The sequence below is a fragment of the Schistocerca cancellata genome, chromosome 12 (genome assembly GCF_023864275.1).
Source record: "Schistocerca cancellata isolate TAMUIC-IGC-003103 chromosome 12, iqSchCanc2.1, whole genome shotgun sequence".
NCBI classification, from domain to species: Eukaryota; Metazoa; Arthropoda; class Insecta; order Orthoptera; family Acrididae; genus Schistocerca; species Schistocerca cancellata.
In genome coordinates, this window is record NC_064637.1 from 20,756,662 (window position 1) to 20,777,616 (window position 20,955).

General features: G+C 45.1%; 1 protein-coding gene across 2 annotated transcripts in view; it reads right to left on the reverse strand.

Moving 5' to 3' along the window:
* LOC126109578 (disks large homolog 5-like) overlaps positions 1 to 20,955 on the reverse strand; it is a 721,341-nt gene that overhangs the window by 474,870 nt on the left and 225,516 nt on the right. Inside the window, exon 3 of one of the 2 annotated variants that reach the window (XM_049914610.1) lies at positions 9,372 to 9,504. The exons of the other annotated variant lie outside the window; for it this stretch is intronic. Coding sequence (XP_049770567.1) covers positions 9,372 to 9,504 — 133 coding nt within the window. The remainder of the gene's footprint in view (positions 1 to 9,371; positions 9,505 to 20,955) is intronic. 2 annotated transcript variants of the gene reach the window in all.

Sequence of the window (20,955 nt, forward strand, 5' to 3'; positions counted from 1 at the left end):
GGAGACTGAGGAGAGAGCTGAGAGAATCTGAGCAGATAACGTACTGAATCCGCTGATGGTGGCGGATGTAGTGGACAGCCTGGAGAACAGCGTAAAGCTCCGCAGTATAAACCGAACACTGGTCGGGAAGTCGAAAGCGATTTAGGGTGTCGCCAACAATATAGGCACTCCCTACACCTAATGATGTTTTCGAGCCGTCGGTGTAAATAAATGTGGCGTCCGTCATTTGTGCACATAGAGCAGCAAATGCCCGACGATAAACAAGTGTAGGGGTACCATCCTTGGGAAATTGACAAAGGTCACGAAGCAGGCAGATCCGGGGACGGAGCCAAGGCGGTGCTGTACCCCAAGTTGTCAAAAAGGTTTTCGGAAAGCGGCAGGAAAGAGAATCGAGCAATTGACGGAAGCGGACTCCCGGGGGTAGTAGGGAGGAGGAGCGGCCTGCATACCCTACATCAAAGGAGGCGTCGAAAAAAAGGTCATGGGCTGGATTAGCAGGCATAGAAGACAGATGGCTAGCATAACGACTCAGGAGGACTGCTCGCCGATTGAACAGCGGAGGTTCAGCAGTCTCAGCATAAAGGCTTTCCACAGGGCTAGTGTAAAAAGCTCCAGACACTAAACGTAATCCACGGTGGTGGATAGAGTCGAGACGCCGAAGAATAGACGGCCGAGCAGAGGAGTAGACTATGCTTCCGTAATCCAATTTTGAGCGCACTAAGGCGCGATAGAGGCGGAGAAGGACCACTCGGTCCGCTCCCCAGGAGGTACCATTCAGGACACGGAGGGTGTTAAGCGATCGCAGACAGCGAGCCGAAAGATAGGAGACGTGGGAGGACCAGCACAGTTTTCTGTCAAACATAAGACCCAAGAATTTAGCGACGTCTGAAAACGGAAGGTTGACAGGACCTAGATGTAAGGATGGCGGAAGAAACTCCTTACGTCGCCAAAAATTGACACAAACGGTCTTACTGGGTGAGAAACGGAAGCCGGTTTCGATGCTCCAAGAGTGGAGGCGATCGAGACATCCTTGAAGACGTCGTTCAAGAAGGCTGGTCCGTTGAGAGCTGTAGTAGATAGCAAAATCGTCCACAAAGAGGGAGCCCGAGACATCAGGAAGGAGACAATCCACAACTGGATTTATTGCAACGGCAAACAGTACAACACTCAGCACGGATCCCTGGGGTACCCCATTTTCTTGGGAGAAAGTACGGGAGAGGGTAGTGTTCACCCGCACCATAAATGTGCGCTCTGCCATAAATTCGCGAAGAAAAAGGGGCAGCGGTCCTCGAAAGCCCCAAGAGAACAGTGTGCGGAGGATGCCTGTCCTCCAACAGGTATCGTATGCTCTCTCCAGATCAAAAAATATTGCTACCGTTTGGCGTTTCCGGAGAAAATTGTTCATGATATAAGTGGAGAGAGCAACAAGATGGTCAACTGCAGAACGATGCTTCCGGAATCCGCATTGGGCTGGTGTTAAAAGACTGCGGGAGTCCAGCCACCAAGCTAAATGGTAATTCACCATACGCTCCAAAACCTTACAGACACTACTCGTGAGAGAAATGGGGCGAAAGCTAGAGGGGAGATGTTTGTCCTTTCCAGGTTTCCGAACAGGAACGACAATAGCTTCCCGCCACCGTTTGGGAAAGGTACTGTCGGTCCAAATTCGATTATAAAGGCGAAGGAGGTAACGCAGACTAGGGGTTGATAAATGCAGCAACATTTGGACATGGATACCATCCGGTCCCGGGGCGGAGGAGCGAGAAGATGAGAGGGCATGTTGGAGTTCCCGCATGGAGAAAACAGTATTGTAGCTTTCGTGATTTTGAGAGGAGAAAGCAAGAGGTCGCACTTCCGCTGCACGTTTCTTCGGGAGAAACGCTGGCGGGTAATTTGAAGAGCTCGAAATCTCAGCAAAGTACTGACCCAACGAGTTAGAAATTGCGACGGGGTCCACTAAGGTATCATGCGCGACAGTGAGCCCAGAGACCGGGGAGAAACTAGGCGCGCCTGAGAACCGTCGAAGCCGACTCCAAACTTCCGAGGAGGGAGTGAAGGTGTTAAATGAGCTAATAAAGAATTTCCAGCTTGCCTTCTTGCTATCGCGGATGACGCGACGGCATCGCGCACGGAGCTGCTTATAGCGGATACAGTTGGCCAAAGTAGGATGGTGACGGAAAATGCGAAGAGCACGTCGCCGCTCACGTATTGCATCACGGCATGCCTCGTTCCACCAAGGAACTGGGGGGCGCCGGGGCAATTCGGAGGTGCGTGGTATTGAACGTTCCGCAGCTGTAAGGATAACGTCGGTAATATGTGTGACCTCATCGTTGACGCTGGGAAAGCGACGGTCATCGAATGTCGCGAGAGATGAAAAAAGTGTCCAATCGGCTTGGGCAAACTTCCAGCGTCGCGGGCGCATATATGGCAGTTGAGGCTGCAGTCTGAGGACACATGGAAAGTGGTCACTCGAGTGTGTATCATCAAGGGCGAACCATTCGAAGCGCCGAGCTAGCGGAACAGTACCGACCGCAAGGTCCAAATGAGATAAGGTTGTCGTGGAGGCAGACAAAAATGTGGGGACCCCAGTGTTGAGGCAAACTAGATCCGCTTGGTGGAAGACGTCTAGCAATATGGAGCCACGTGGACAAGGATGTGGAGATCCCCAAAGCGGGTGGTGGGCATTGAAGTCCCCAACCAGCAAATAGGGGGGTGGAAGCTGACCAAGAAGATGAAGGAGATCAGCTCGTGCCATTGGTGTGGACGATGGAATGTATACAGTACAAAGAGAGAGCGTGTATCCGGAAAGCGAAAGACGGACGGCGACAGCTTGCAAGGAAGTGTTTAAGGGGATTAGGTGATAATGGAGAGTATCATGGAGAAGAATCATGAGTCCTCCATGGGCTGGAGAGCCTTCAACAGAGGGGAGATCATATCGGACGGACTGAAAATGAGGGAGAACAAAGCGGTCATGGGGACGCAGCTTCGTTTCCTGAAGACAGAAGATGACCGGCGAGTAGGATCTTAAGAGGATCGACAATTCATCCCTATTGGCTCGAATGCCGCGGATATTCCAGTGGATAATGGACATGGGGTGAACAGAAAATGGAGGACTGTGACCAAAGTTGCTGTCAAGTCAAAGACTGCTTGGAGCTAGCTACCGACAGCATGGAATGGCAGTCAGCCGAAGGCAGAAGATCCTCATCCATAGGTTGGTCAGGAGCAACTCCTGCCACCAGCGATCGGCCGGTTGACCGGCCACCAGCAGTGCGCCTCGGCGACACTGAAGACGGCCGAGGGCGATTTCCGCCAGGTGGTGCTGTAGATGGGACACGCCTTGGCGGAGAAGGAGAGGAACTGGGTTTCTTTGTAGCCTTCTTGGAAGAATGATGTTTAGATGGAGGAACCGATGGTTGGGAAGTTGCGGTACGTAAAAACTCTTCACGAGTATGCTCTTTTTTCGAAGACTTGGCGTCCGACTTTTGGGCTCGAGATTTAGCAGAACCCGACGAAGGGTGAGCCATAGAGTGGGCAGGCGGAAGTGGTGAGGTTGAACGAGCGATCTTTGCGCTGGCCGATCTGACGACCGTGGCACTAAAGGTGAGGTCGCAAGTCTGCGTGGCCGCCTCCTTTGTTGGCCGAGGAGAAGCAAGGACAGTGCTATATTTTCCTGTCTGAGGCACGGTGGGCTTGCGACTGGCGAATAATTTTCGAGCAGCAAAGGTCGACACCTTTTCCTTCACTCTTGTTTCCTGGATGAGCTTTTCGTCCTTAAAAACGGGGCAATCTCGAGAGGAAGCAGCGTGGTCACCCATACAGTTGATGCAGCGAGGGGATGGAGGTGGACAAGCACCCTCATGGGCATCCTTGCCACACGCAACACATTTGGCTGGATTGGAACAGGACTGGCTGGTGTGATTGAACCGCTGACATCGATAGCAACGTGTAGGGTTCGGGACGTAAGGGTGAACGGAAATTATCTCATAGCCAGCTTTGATTTTCGATGGGAGTTGAACTGTGTCAAATGTCAAGAAGACAGTGCGGGTTGGAATGATGTTCGTGTCAACCCGTTTCATTACTCTATGAACTGCCGTTACGCCCTGGTCAGACAGATAGTGCTGAATTTCTTCGTCAGACAATCCATCGAGGGAGCGTGTATAAACGACTCCACGCGAGGAATTTAAGGTACGGTGCGGTTCCACCCGGACAGGGAAGGTGTGGAGCAGAGAAGTACGCAGCAATTTTTGTGCCTGGAGGGCACTGTGTGTTTCTAACAACAGGGTGCCATTCCGTAATCTGGAACAAGACTTTACAGGACCTGCTATTGCGTCGACACCTTTCTGAATAATGAAAGGGTTGACCGTGGAGAAGTCGTGACCTTCATCAGACCGAGAAACAACAAGGAACTGTGGCAACGATGGAAGAATCGTCTGTGGCTGAGACTCAGTATACTTACGTTTGTGAGCAGACTTAGTGGAAGGTGAGGAAACCATTGCGGAAGAATCCCCCATGATTACCGGCGTCTCCGATGGCGCGCTCCTCCCTTGTGGGGGCCCTCTCTGAGGGCACTCCCGCCTTAGGTGATTGTTCACACCTCAGGTCACACCTCCCGACAAACGGACGGAGGGACCAATCGGCATTTTCGGAAGGTATCAGCTCGGGTAATCACCCCTCCCTGGGCCTGGCCGTTACCAGGGGGTACGTACGTGTCCTACCTGTCTACCCGGGGCGGGGAATTACGCGTTACCCTGTCACCGGCTACGCACGAAGAGCGTGGGTCGGCCTTCAGACACGCACAGGGAGGAAGAAAGAGAAAGGGAAAGGAAAGAAGAGAGGTCTCAAACGCCGCAGCGGAGAAAAGGGAAAGAGAAGAGGTAAGGAAAAAGGGAAGGACAAAGGAAGGAAGAAGACATAAAAGCAAGAAAGGCGAAGAATGCAGTACATTTACGAGCATCCGTCTCCGGACGTAGGCACAAACCATACTCCCAGATGGGGAGAAAGGGAAGGAAAGAGCCAGAGGTGAGGGGAGGAGGGGCGAAGATAGGGATGGGGAAGGATGTGGAATGGGAAGGTATGCAGCCCGGAAAGGAAGGAAGGCCACATTAGCTCGGGGTCCCGTGCTCGCTACGCACGTATCCACAAAAGAGTTGTGGACCCCCTGGGGGGAATTTTTATGCAGTGTTTCATGTTTTTCATTGTCCTGAAAACTAATGTCTTGGTACGGTCCTATTAAACAACCAGCTCCATATTACTAACAGAAGACTTACAGTTACAATCAGAATAAGACACCGCTGCATCACCATTTTGTTACCAACTTCTGAATATTACTCTTTCATAGAGTGCTAAATATTTAGGCAGTGTTTGAACAATTTTATGAGCCAGTACAAATGTAAGCTTCAACTATACAGGGTGGTCCATTGATCATGACTGGGCCAAATATCTCTCGAAATAAGCATCAAACAAAAGAACTACAACGAACGAAACTTGTCTAGCTTGAAGGGGGAAACCAGATGGCGCTATGGTTGGCCCGCTAGACGGCACTACCATAGGTAAAATAGATATCAACTGCATTTTTTAAAATAGGAACCCCCACTTTTTATTACATATTTGTGTAGTACGTAAAGAAATATGAATGTTTTAGTTGGACCACTTTGTGATAGATGGTGCTGTAATAGTCACAAACATATGGCTCAATTTTAGACGAACAGTTGGTAACCGGTAGGTTTTTTATATTAAAATACAGAACGTAGGTACATTTGAACATTTTATTTCAGTTGCTCGAATGTGATAGATGTACCTTTGTGAACTTATTTCTGAGAATGCATGCTGTTACAGCATGATTACCTGTAAATGCCACATTAATGCAATAAATGCTCAAAATCATGTCAGTCAACCTCAATGCATTTGGCAATACCTGTAACAACATTCCTCTCAACAGCAAGTAGTTCGCCTTCCGTAATGTTCGCACATGCATTGCCAATGCACTGACGCATGTTGTCAGGCGTTGTCGGTGGATCACGATAGCAAATATCCTACAACTTTCCCCACAGACATAAATCCGGAGACGTCAGATCTGGTGAACGTGCGGGCCACGGTATGGTGCTCCGACGACCAATCCACCTGTCATGAAATATGCTATTCAATACCGCTTCAACCGCACGCCAGCTATGTGTCGGACATCCATCATGTTGGAAGTACATTGCCATTCTGTCATGCAGATAAACATTTTGTAGTAACATCGGTAGAACATTACGTAGGAAATCAGCATACATTGCGCCATTCAGATTGCCATCGATAAAATGGGGGCCAATTATCCTTGCTCCCATAATGCCACACCATACATTAACCCGCCAAGGTCGCTGATGTACCACTTTTCAGAGCCACTGTGGATTTTCCGTTGCCCAATAGTGCACATTATGCCGGTTTACGTTACCAATGTTGGTGAATGACGCTTCGTCGTAAAATAGAACACGTGCAAAAATCTGTCATCATCCCGTAATTTCTCTTGTGCCCAGTGGCAGAGCTGTATACGACGTTCAAAGTCGTTGCCATGTAATTCCTGGTGCACAGAAATATGGTACGGGTGCAATTGATGTTGATGTAGCATTCTCAACACAGATGTTTTTGAGATTCCCAATTCTCGCTCAATTTGTCTGCTACCCGATTCTCGCTCAATTTGTCCGCTACTGATGTGCAGATTAGCCACAACAGCAGCTAAAACACCTACTTGGGCATCATCATTTGTTGCAGGTCGTGGTTGACGTTTCACATGTGGCTGAACACTAACTGTTTCCTTAAATAAGGTAACTATCTGGCGAACGGTCTGGACACTTGGATGATTTAGTCCAGGATACTGAGCAGCATACATAGCACACGCCCATTGGGCATTTTGATCACAATAGCCATACGTCAACACGATATCAACCTTTTCCGCAATTTGTGAACAGTCCATTTTAACACAGGTAATGCATCCCGAAGCAAATACCATTCACACTGGCGGAAAGTTACGTGATACCACGTACTTATACGTTTGTGACTATTACAGCGCCATCTATTACAAAGCGAAAAAAGTGGTCCAACTAAAACATTCATATTTCTGTACATACTACATGAATATGTAATAAAAAATGGGGGTTCCTATTTAAAAAAACACAGTTGATATCTGTTTGACCTATGGCAGCGCCATCTAGCGAGCCAACCATAGTGCCGTCTGGTTTCCCCTTTCAAGCTAAACAAGTTTCGTTCTTTGTAGTTTTTTCGTTTGACACTCATTTCATGAGATATTTGGCCTAGTCACGATCAATGGACAACCCTGTATACACCTTTTCATTCACATAATACTGAATAATTTCCTTACTTTCAAGCTGTTAGCCCATCACGCAATGTCAACCAAGAAATAGTGAAATCACAATGTGTAGATTGCCGAGTGACTGTTTTTACCTTCAAAATATGGCAGTTATAATGCTTTTATGGGATCAAAGGCTGTGTCTACGAAATTGCAGACTAGGCCAATACAAAAATGACAGATTACATTTCCTGAGGACAAGCTGACATTGTCACCTTTAATTCCCATGGCAAACAGCCATTATCTGCTGTGTCATGCTGTGGGGAAAAGGGGAGGGGGTGGGGGGTGGGGTGGAGAGAGGACTCAGCACCATAGCCAACTGTGTGATTGTCTTTGGCACTCCTCACAAAAGTGATACTGTTTGCCTCAATGACACCTTGGAGGTGGGACTTAATTGGGCATTATATTCCGCCTGTTACTCTGCCTTTTCATTTGGCATTAGTCAAGTTTTTTCAAAGCTTTCATTTCACCAGTCAAACAGTCCTGACACTTTCTTTGGCTGTGTGCACTGCATAACCTTGACAACAATGTCACTGACAAAGTGGCTACATACAGACAAGACTTCTACCAGAACTTACAGAAAGCCCATCCTTGTCATTACTTCTGAATAATCACATCTCCCTGGAGAAATGTAGGACCATATGAGGCAATATGGATCCTGCCATTTATCTTAGAAGATTGGTTAAAGAAAGGCAAATCAGTATTTATAGCATTTGTAGATTTACATAAATTCTTTTGACAAATTTGACTGGAATACACTATTTGAAATACTGAAAGTTGTATAATTAAAAAAGGGAGCAAAAGACTATTTACAACTTTTATAAAAACCAGAATGCAGCTGTGAGTCTGAGGACACGAAAGGGAAGCAGTGATCAAGAATGGAGTGAATCAGGTTTGTAGCCTATCCCCAATGCTATTCAATAGGTAGACTGAACAAGCAGTGGAGGACAACAGAAAAATTTGACAAAGGAATCAAAATGCAAGGAGAACAATTCAAAAATTTGACATTTGCAAGCAACACTAATTTTGTCACACATTAAAGGTCTCTGAAGAATGGTTGATCACAATGAATGTGTCTAAAAGGAGTTGTAAAATGAAGACAAAAAGTGAAACAATGATGCATTCCTGGAGCAAAGAACTATCTAGATGTTGACATGAAATCACATCTGCTACAGTGCTGCGGATCTGAGAGCAACTGTATAACTCCTATCATCTCATCGAATTGATCACGGTAGAGAAGATAGTTTAAGTATAATACACTGAAAAGGAAACATCTTTGAAATGAGTATATTTATTATGCATGTATGTTTTATTACCAATGTACTACTAGTTCCTTTATGGTTGATCACAACAAATTGTGAAATATTAGTTACATGTTCTTTACTGATGACCTTCAGTCAGTCAGTCTCTCTCTCTCTCTCTCTCTCTCTCTCTCTCTCTCTCTCTCTCTCTCTCTCTCTCTCTCTCTCTCTCTCTCTCTCTCTCTCTCAACCCCCCCCCCCTCCCCGCTCTCCCTTCAACATCATGCAACATGTGGGAATGCATAACACTGGAAATTCCTGGATGGAATAATGCATATATGTGGATGTGAAACCTTCCAAAAAGATTTTCAGATGATGTCATGTGGCTCTGCTTCTAAGAAAGATATTGGATGATTGCAAAGATGCCTATAATCTTCTGACAGAGTAGCAGCACATCATTTACACTACAGTAAAGGAAAAACTTTCTAGCAACCATCAAAGTAGTATTTTAGCAGTCTGTCCTTTTAATGGTGCCCATGTCTATATACTTTTAGCAATTCCTTTGCCTGAATTCTCATACATTTTTCTCCAACTTTAGCACTTTCTGTAGCACACTCTCAAAAACAGTTTATGACACCATTTGAATGATCACTACTGGGACTGAATTTCAGCAGTATGGTGGTATAAATATTGAAACACTACGAGTAATAGTAATATTAACAATAATTAAAATCAACTATTGCATATTACAAGGCATTAACTAACCAACATTGGAAAAGACGTACGTTTTTCTTTGATCTCTCTTTTAAGAGATTCTATCCTCTCCTTTTGTGCTAATTCCTTTGCTTTCTTTTCCTGGACTTCCATTTTTAATGCTCTGTATTCTCTTAGCAATGCTAACCTTTCTTCTTCCTTTGACTGCAAGAAATAAAATGCAGTATTATTAATAATTAGTTGTTATTTTTGTGGGTTTGGCTTCAATGTAATGACAACTGGACTGATAGACCAGTGTCAGTCATCAGATAGCTGTTTATGGAAGACAGACATACTATATAAATATTTTCAATAAATTTAGTAAACTGTCTGTCAGTGCTGAGAAATATGGAAAACAATCAACATGCAAAAAAGCTCAAGGTGATGACTCATCATACAATTTCTGAGATTTCCAGGTTGAAATTCCAAATTTTCCAGAAGTAATTTTTTGTTGTATGTGAGAGCAAGTTTTATTTATCTAACTTCCATGGCTGCTAATTAAACACTTTTAGTTGCCACTTGATTTAATGGTGGTTATTACACATTGAGCTAGCATTGTAAACAAGTTTGCTAAGAAATATGAATACAGGGTGTACATCAAGTCCGGGAACACTTTCAATTATTTATTGCACAAGAACCAAACACTGTACAGATATCATACATATGTCATTTTGAAGAGAAACTCAAAGTCTCTCTCCCCCCCCCCACATATATACAGCCATAGCGTAGTTTGGCAATTTGCCAATAGTCAGTGCTAGCCAAAACACGGCCGTGTTACAGAAGGGGACAGCTGCTTCATGAAATGGCTTCCCCAATCGCCAAATCACACTGTGAGACTTTTTTTCTATGGGGACAAATTAATGATCTGGTGTACGTACTGCTTCTACCACTCAACGTAGAAGAGCTCCGGGAGAATACAAGAAGTGACTGCCACACTGGTACGGGCATGGCAAGAATTCTATTACCATATTGACATCTGCCGAGTCACTCACGGTTTGCATACTCAATGCTTGCAAAAAAACACACCTTTCAGAGTTTCTCTTCAAAATGCAATATGCATGACATCTGTACAATATTTAGTTCGTGTGCAATAAATAATTTAAAGTGTTCCTGGACTTTATGTACACCCAGTATAATGTTCAATATGAATAGCATGTTCAATATTAATACTCTGTAACAACAGGAATATGTAATAATTTACTATATATTTTATTTATACTGAGGAAAGTTATTAGAACACAGTATGAAGGAAAGGTAAAGTAGCTCACAACAAATTTACTAATGAATTTTTATTGTTCTACAGTACAAAAAATACTCGCCTCAGTATTCAAAAATAGTGTCAACCAACACCAAAAGCATGTCACATCAACTTTAAACTGATTTGGAAGTAGTATTTGAAACAAAATGGTTGAGAATGTCACAATGAAAGACTATTGATTCAAAAGGCTCTAAGCACTATGCGACTTAACTTCTGAGGTCATCAGTCACCTAGAACTTAGAACTAATTGAACCTAACTAACCTAAGGACATCCTACACATCCATGCCCGAGACAGGATTCGAACCTGCGACTGTAGCGGTTGCCCGACTCCAGACTGTAGCGCCTAGAACCGCACGGCCACTCCGGCCGGCGAAAGACTATTCCAAGAAATATTTGAATGAAGGTAATTCAGACATAATATGGCACCACATTTGCTTACAAATTTTACTGAAGATAAATGAAATTAAAAAGTACTATGTTACTCTCAATAACCTCCTTCACTGGTCAGTGCACTTCTTAGCCTGTGTGTTCATACATCGGAAGCAATTCCCTGAAGTCATCAGTGTATTACCCCAACTAATACCACTTTCTGTAGCTCGAGCACAAGTAATTTGGCAAGTTTAGAATAGGTGCATTTCACCACTTCACTGACCCATGCACACTGGTGTGCAGTGCTACAGAGGGGGAGAAGAGAAGTGGGCAGAGGCAGATGGAGGACAGCAATTAGGGAAGATCGAGGCCTGGAGGTTATGGGAGAGTGTTCCAACTAGTGCAGCTATGATTAAAACAATTACAGAATAACCATTTGACATAATAATTTACTAATATATAAGAAACTATCAGCCTTGATTGCGGTAATTAAACCAATCTTTACCTAGGTTTCAGCCCAAATAATTGACCCGTCTTCAGAATATATACCTGAATCTATAATTTGTCTAAGAGGGCATGTCTTATTTCTAGACCATGCCCTCTTAGACAAATTATAGATTCAGGTATATCTTCTGAAGAAGGCTCAAATATTTGGGCTGAAACCTAGGTAAAGGTTTGTTTCATTACCACAATCGAGGCTGATAGTTTCTTATATATTAGATTATCACAATTGCTGACTGTGCTGCTATGTTGAAAGTACATAATAATTTACATTTGATGCCGTTACTAGTTACTAGTTTTTTTTAGACCACTTATGTTAGTAAACCTCAATGTGTGCTCCCTCAGTAGCTTGGAGAATGTTGAGGTGGTATTCACGTTCCCACCAGGTGTTTCGTAACATGTATTCTGTCACGGTATCCACAGCAACTTGTATCCTAGCCTTCAGTTCATCAATGTCAGCAACTGGTGTGACGAAGACTGTCCTCGATATAGCCCCAGAAAAAAAGGTGAAGGGGCGTAATATCTGGAGAGCAGGGTGGCCAGGGTGTTGGACCGTTCTTTGCAAGCCACCGATCCGGAAATGTTTCATCCAGGAAATCACGCACTATCAAAGCCCAATGGGGGGTGCTCCATCTTGCTGGAAAAGTATCCACGGTCTATATTCTTCTAACTGTGTGGCAATGAACTGTTGCCAAACATGGAAGTAAATGTTAGCGGTAATGGATTTTTGCGTGATGAAAAACAGACCAAAAACCTTGTTATGCATGAGGCCACACCAAACATTCATTTTTTCACTGTTTCACAGTAACTGTACAGTAGCATGTAGAGACTCTGAACCCCTTGTATGGACATTATGCCTCTTTACCATTCCGCTGACACGAAAGGTGGATACATCAGTAAAGAATATGCGATTTAAGTAATCATTAGCACCATCAATCCTGTTTAGAATCTCAGCTGCAAATTCAGCATGTGTCAGCAAATCATTCGGTTGCAAGGCCTGCAAGATTTGCACTTTGTAAGCACACAACCTAAGCCTTTCATGAAGAATCTTCACCACACTTGCTTGCGATATTTGAAGTTCACAAGAAGCTCGACGAGTCGATTTAGACGGACTCTGTCGAAATGATTGTCTAACACTATCAACAGTTGCATCACTTACACAAGGCCTGCCACTTCGAGGACGATCTTCAACACTGCCCGTTTCGTTAAACTTTGCATACCTTGCTTTACCGATTTAAAGTCAGGAGGGCTGCGTCCATAAGAAGCCCGAAATTTACGCCGAACACCGACTGGTGATTTCGTTTTGTGAAAAGAAAGCACACATTGCTCTTTCACCTGCTCTGATGCCATTTCTCCAGCAATTAACGTGACCTAACAGACCGCATTGGTGTTGTGGAGCACTAGCACCATCTACTGGTCGCAACAACTAGTAACACTAGCCTATGTAACAGCATCAAATGTAACTTATTATGACAAATGGTTATTCTGTTATAATTTTTTATGATCAGGGCAAGACTTTGTGCTCACCCTGTATTTCTTCTGTAACCCAACATTTCTTTACAGTCACTTTCGTTGCCTTTATGTCTGTCTGCTCAACTTAAGTGACTGCCCTTTTTTGAAAAGTTCATTCCTCTTCAACTGAACTGCCTACTGTGAATTTTTTGTCACAGCATCTACAGCCTTAGATAACCTCTAACACATCTCGCCCATCCTCAGTGCTTCAGTATCCAACTCCTTCCACTTTGATTCTTCCAGAAGATTATCTTACACTTCTCTCTACTCTTCATTACTCAATCGTGATCCGAGTATCTGCATCTGGGTATGCCTTAAAACCCAATATCCGATTTTGGAATCTCTTCTTACGATCCAAGTGCATCTCCTCCTCTAATAAATCATTAACAGTATATTCGCTATTACCAGCTGAAATTTGTTGCAGACAGAGCAATTGAAATAATAGTCTGCTCACTCAGAACATGGCATACAGACTGTTATGAAAAATACCCAATCACTGAGACATGTAACATTTCACTGCCACACCGAACACTGAAGTGGAACCGAGGCTTGCAGCAGAAAGTGACTGATTACAATCTGGCAACAACCCAAGATTCTTGGATTTCCCAAATCTTAACCACACCATTATGGCTCACCTATATTACCATCGAGGGAGTACATGCAGGTTATGTAATTAACATAAGAACAATGAACAACTGGAACCAACTGAATGAAGCATTGCAGTTGTACAGACACCGAGTTCATCTTCGGGGATAGTTTGCTCTATCCTGTCGCCCAGATTTTGGCTTTTTGTCATTTTCCTAAATCACTTCAGGCAAATACCAGATATGTGCCTTCAACAAGACCACAGCTAACCAACTGTCCTAGCCTCATAAAACATTCTGTGTGCATGTGTACTGGAGCTACTTGTATTCATAGTGTTATGGTGAGACATCTTACACCATCATGACAATTTCTGGGTTAAATAAGCACATACATAAAAGAGAATGACATAGATCTGGTCTGATGCTATCTGCTCAAGTAGTCTATGAATGATAAAGTACAGATGAAAATCACAGCTGTATCAGTAATGGTAACGCTAATGCAAAAAGAATGGATAGGAAGATCTGTTACGACTAGACCTCTAACAATATATAACAGCAAAGAATCACCACAGAGACTTTTTTAAAATAGTGCAAACTTACATTTTTTTCATGAGATTCAGACTTCTTTTTCATTTCACTCAAAGCCACACGTCTCCGTATCATCTTCACCTCCTCTTCTGGACAGATGCGCATCATCATCTCTTCTATGATTGGTCGTATTTGTGGATTACACACACTGGATAGTACAACATGCTATTACGATTGGTTTGCCGTGTTAAAAATAAAAGTTAATAGTCAAAGAAATAATATAAATACAAAAGTTACAAGACATCAGAAAATATCAGGGTATTTACAAATATTTAGCAAATTACACAGCACAGTAGTGTCACCTAGTGAAATGCACAGTTACCACTGTTTTAAAGTTTTTCATTTGTTACTGTTAGAAAAAACAGCTCAGAAACAGACAAACAACTAGAATGACAACAGCACAACCAGTGTTCGGCTGTAGTGAACTGTTTAAATACAAACAAATATGAACCTAGACTATACTAGATGCCAGTCTTACAACAACCTTTACTTAGCATTCACTTTCATTGCTTTCATCAACTCGACCAAGTTATCACCTTTCACCCTAAACTAGACTTCAGGCCACTGCTACAGAACTGTGTCATCACAACCAATCAACCCCACTTCAGCACGACACCAGTTGTATCGTACTCATTCTAGCAGCTCACCAGAAACTGGCTAAGGTTTTTCAGCTTGCATTTAAGGAAACTTGCGAAAAATGGAAATTGTGTGTGAGAGATTTGTTATACGACTTTACAATTTTTGTAATGGCCAAAATCAACAACCGTGCCTCAAATCCTATTGTTCAACTTTTGATAATCACCTTCACAGATGGCTGTTTACAATTCATCACAAACATGATTCTGTGAGAAGTAAATTATGTTAAGATGAAATCCGAAAGGACTGGCACACGACTTATTGTGATACATCCCAAGGCACGATGAGACTTCAACATAATTGATTTTGCATTAAGATCTAGCTATGAAAAAGATCTGTTCCCAACAAATGCCACCAAACTTAAGTGTCAATTACTGTAAGGAAATGCTTAAAAAATTCTATCAACGGGAAGCAAGATGTCGATACAAAATCCTAACAGGAGACAAAACTGTCATATTCCACAAACTAAGTAACGATCACTTGTTTGTGTGTCCGAGTCAAAGTGAGACCGAAAGAGGTTTACGATAATTACTGAAGTAGAAAAAATAAATTAGAAACTAGAATGCAGATTACCATGGCTGGCTGATCATGAGAATAGAAAGGAGAAGCAAACCACTCTGTATTACATTAAAACCACCACCCTAAAAGCCGTACAGTGGAGGACACAGAGGGACAAAGGACATACCCTAAAACTCATATCAAATGATAAAACACACCCTCACAAATAGAACATAGAACTAGAGCTACTGTTGGAGCATTGTCGCCTAACACCGAAGGTAGGGTGCTGGGAAATTTAAAAGTCCGCCACAGAGCAGCAAAAAGTGGGCAGTCCAGCAAGAGGTGGACAACTGTAATTTGGAAGCCACAGCGATATTGAGGTGGGTCCTCGTGACGGAGGAGGTAACTAGGTGTGAGCCATGTACGGCCGATACTGAGTCGACAAACAACTGATTCTATGCAAGAGGCTCGCAGGGAAGACTTCCACATATTCGCAGTCTCCTTAATGACACACAGTTTGTTGTGCATACTGTTATGTCACTCCGTCTCCCAAAGCTGAAAAACCTTGCGACATAAGACAGAACGCAGGGCAGTTTCATTAGAGATATCCATCTCCAGGGGAGGTTTCCGCATAGCCTGTCAACAAGTTCGTTACCTGGGATTTCAACGTGTCCTGGGGTCCACACAAACACCACTGAACAAGTGGACCGTTCCCAGGCAGACGTGGCCTCCTGCATGTTTGCTACTAAAGGATGGTGAGGGTAGCACTGGTCGGTAGCTCGTAAGCTGCTCAGGGAGTCAGAACAGAGGAAACTGCTTACCAGAACAGGAACGAATGTACTAAAGTGGATGAGATATGGCCACCAGCTCTGCAGTAAATACACTGCAGCTGGCAGGCAAGGAATGCTGTTCAATATGGTCTCTGAACATAGGCGAAGCTAACATTACCATCAGCCATCGAGTAAACAACTTCAGAGTCCCAGTACACGTCAAGAATTGAGAGGAAGCGACAGCGGAGAGTGTCGGTGTTAAAATGGTCCTTAGGGCCGTGCAAAAGGTCCAGACAACGTTTCGGCTTAGGTATACACCATGGAGGTGTATGTGAATGGACCTCAAGCAGAGATGGTAAAGAGAAGGACTCCAGTTCAGAGAGAAGGGATCACACGCGAACCGAAATCGTGAGCCCTAATGTTGGCCGCCGATGCGGGAGGTAAACTGCTGCATGCGGGAAAAGAAGACAGTAATTCAGATGCTCAGAGGAGCTACGAATGTGTGCAACAAAACTGTCAAGCAGTTGTGCACATCAGATCCAAAATCGAGGGACTCCGGCCTCCACCAGGACACTGGTCACACGACTCTTTCTAAAAGCTCCTGTCGCTAGGCAAATGCCACAGTGGTGCACTGGGTTGACTAAATGCAATGCTGAGGGCACCACCGAGCCGTAAACCGGACTCCCATAGTGAAGGCAGGATTGAACAAGGGCTCTGTAGAGCTGCAGCAGCGTAGAGCGATCTGCACCCTAGTTGGTGTTGCTCAGGCAGCGGAGGGCACTGAGATGCTGCCAGCACTTCTGCTTACGCTGACTAAGTCAATTGAGCTTCTGGATGTCCTAAGAATCACTGTATCCCCACTACAGTGAGTGGATCATCAATAAGATAAAGTTCAGGTTCCGGACGAATGGTACGACGCTGACAGAAGTGCACGACACACGATTTTGCGGCAGAAAACTGGAAGCTGTGGGCTAGAGCCCATGACTGTGCCTTGTGAATGGCACCCTGCATGTGCTGCTCAGCAACACCAGTACTGGAGGAGCAGTACAAAACGCAGAAGCCATCTGCATACAGAGAAGGGGAGACCGACAGCCCTACAGCTGCTGCTAAGCCGTTGATTGGCACTACAAAATTGAGATACACACAATACGGAGCCCCGAGGAATGCCATTCTCCTGAATATGAGGGAGGGGGGGGGGGGGGGCGGATTATGGGAGGCACCAACCTGGACACAGCGTACGGAGCTAGAGGAAGTTTTGGATAAGTGGAGACCCCACTTATACAATGTGGCAAGGATATGATGTCAACAGGTCGTGTCAAATGCTTTACGTATGTCAAAAAAGACAGCAACCAGATGTTGGTGTCTGAAAAAGGCTGTTTGGATGGCAGACTTGAGGGACACAAGATTATCAGTGGTAGAGCGACCCTGGCAGAAACCGCCCTGACATGGAGCTAGTAGGCCATGTGACTCCATCTCCCAACCCAACAACCAACACACAATATGTTCCAGCAGCTTATAAAGAACGTCGGTAGGGCCGATGGGCCAATTACTATCCGCATCAAGGGGGTTTTTACTGGGTTTGAGCAGTGGAACGACAGTGTTCTCCCGCCTTGCGATGAAAAGAGGCCATCACACCAGATCTAGTTGAAGATGATGAGGAAATGGCACTTGTAGTCAGAAGAGAGATCATCTGAATGTGGATCCAATCCGGCCCACGAGCTGTGCCGGGTCAATGTGCAAGTGCGCTGAGGAGCTCCCACTCCATAAATGGAGCGTTAAAGGGTTCACTGTGGCGTGTAGTGAATGAGAGGACTTTACTTTCCACTCACCGTTTCAGGGTGCAAAAGGCTGGGGTGTAGTTCTCCAACGCAGAGGTTCAAACATAGTGCTCGGCATTCGCATTTGCGTCGGTACAGAGCACGCCATTGACGGTAACACCAGGGATACCTGTTGGGGTCTGGTACCCAAAAAGACATCTGATCTCTGTCCAGACATGGGAAGGTGACATATGGCACCCAATGGTCGACACTTACCTCTACCAACACTCCTGTTTCCGTCGTTTTACAAGCTGGCATACACGGGTACGGAGCCGCTTAAAGGCTATCAGATACTGTAAAGAGTGCCGCTCATGTCACTGTAGAGCTTGCCAACTAATTGCCTCAGTAATTTCCGGCGACCACCAAGGGACTGTTTCTCGCCGAGGGGGGGGGGGGGGGGGGGGGGGCACCCTAAAGAGCGAGGGATCACCTGTTCAACCGTCACATCGATGTTACCATGTCAGGGAGAGTTTAAGTTAAAGTTCCCCAATCCACCTTGTTTAAAGGCCATCTGGGCAGGCATCTGTGGGCCTGACACAGGGGCAGTGACAGGAAGATGGGGAAGTGGTCACTACCACACAGGTCGTCACGTGATCTCCAGTGGATAGATGGGAAACGTCCTGGGCTGCGAATTGATAAATCAATTCGCAAGTAACTAACCACACTCAAATATGTGGCGGGCCCAGTATTTAGGAGGCAGAGATCGAATTGCGTCAGTAAAGTTTCAACAGCTCTGCCTCGGCCAGTAACCACGGTGCCACCCCACAAGGGGTTATGGGCGTTAAAATCTCCCAAAAGTAGGAAAGGTTTAGGGAGTTTATAAATCAGTGCATCTAATACATTCAGGGGTACTGCACCATCTGGAGGGAGATATACGTTGCAGACAGTTATTTCCAGTGTCATCCATATTCTGACAGCCACAGCTTCAAGAGGGGTTTGAAGGCACACATTTTCACTACAGACCGAGTTTACGACAAATGTGAACTCCACCCGACACTATTATAATAGCTACGGTTCATGTAATATCCCTTATAGTTGCAGAGGGCAGGGGTCTGCATTGCCGGGAACCAGGTTTCCTGGAGGGCAATGCAGAAAGCAGGTGTAAAGCTTAACAGTTGCCATAGCTCAGCCAGGCGGTGCAAAAAACTGCCGCAATTCCACTGGAGGATGACATCAGCGTGCGACTGGGAAGGCTTGGAACGTTCAATGAGGCAGTTTATGCCTCAGGGTCACCTGCTGCCACCGACTTTTTGCCCGAGCAGTCTATATCCATTGTGTGTGAGGGTCCAGCAGAGCTTTTAGGAAGCAGTGGTGTATGCGCCACCACAAGTTCCTTGTTCTTGGGGGTCTTCTTTTCTGATTTCTCGCACTGTTCCTTGGGTTTCCCTGGCTGGGAGGACTTCACTGATTTAGTCTCTGGGACTGAGGATGAGTGTGAAGCCCTACAACCAGCTGCTTTTGGGCTCTTCAGCCACTGGCAGGTGTCACCTTTCCCACTAGCAGAAACCTGGAAGAAAGTGACCAAAGGGACCCCTTCCTGGTGAGAGGAGCCGAAGAGGCCTTACGCTTCTCTGGCTCAGAAGTGGAGACTGAAATCCCTGATGGTTGGGGAGGGAGGGCGGGGGGGGGGGGGTTGTTGCACCCGAAGTAGGTGGTGCGGGAGCACGGGCACCTCCCGGCCGCAGCAAAGGCCACCTGGCATGATGGCCATTGCCGGGAGTCCTGATGCCCCAGGGTGAGTGGCATCTACTCCTTGGCACACGTGGGGAGTTAACAGTGGAGGCATCAACCGACAGGGTACATGGCAGCCCCACCACAACGGACATGCTACAGTGCTGGATATGAGGTGCAAAGAATTCCATGGTCATCATCGGTGCAGGAAACTACACTGCATAGTGGGTGGAGGAAAACAATCACAAAGGTGTCCTCACCCAAGAGATGGAGGATGAGTGGGACTGCAATGCCAGAAGAAGGAAGTTGGCTATATATCTCGATGCACGATGGACACGAAGCACCATGTAAGGTGCCCTTACCCAACTGGCTTGCTCGTCAGGAAAATTTTGAAAAATGGAGGTCAAATCCTACAGAGGACCATCACAAAGGCCAAAAAGCACGAGACTCCTTTTAGTCGCCTCTTATGACAGGCAGTAATACTTTTGACCTATTCTAGCCCCTGGACCTGCAAGGGGGCACACACTATTCATAATAAATTATTCTTATGTTATACCATTTTCTGCTGTTGTTGGTATTACCATATACTCATCTGACCAAAAATCTTTGTCTTTTTCATTTCCCTTCACTCACCACTACTACTACTATATTTAGATTGAGCCTCTGCATTTCCCTTTTCAGTATTTTCAAGCTTCCATGCCACATTTGAACTTCTGAAATTCAATGGCCAAACTCTTAGAATGTTATCCTTTCATTGATTATTGAAGCTTTTTCTCAAGGTCACCTTCCCCTACGGCAATCCCCTCCCAGAGATCTGAACAGGGGACTAGTCCAGAATCTTTTGCCAATGGAGAGGTCATCATGACACTCTCACTTACAGGCCACATGTCCTGAGGATACAAGTTATGTGCCTCTAATGCAGTGGTTTCCTTTGCCTTCTGCATCCTCATGCTGTTTATCATTGCTGATTTTTCTGCCTTTAAGGGCAGTTACCCACCCCAGTTGCTCTGAACCTCTGTCCACTCCTCATCCTTTTGAGAAGGCCGACCATTGAAAGAATGAGGGTGGCTTGTTATGCCGGAAGTCTTTGGCTGACAATCACGATTATTAATCAAATTTAAGTGGTGGCATGTTTCGAACCTGGGACCATGTACAGTTTGATTAGTACTCACAGGTACTACCCCTAGACCATAAGTGCACCACATATGTCCCATCATTAAGCAGACATGCCATCTTGCTATTGCAATGACAAATGATTACATGTATTGTCATGTTAAAGCTTCAACATAGAGATTCTCATGCAACAATCTGGAAGTGACAATACAGGAAATAAATTTCCTGTACAAGTCCATGATCATTGTAAATATTCCACAAATAAAAACATCAGCATCACTTAATATGTTTACTTATA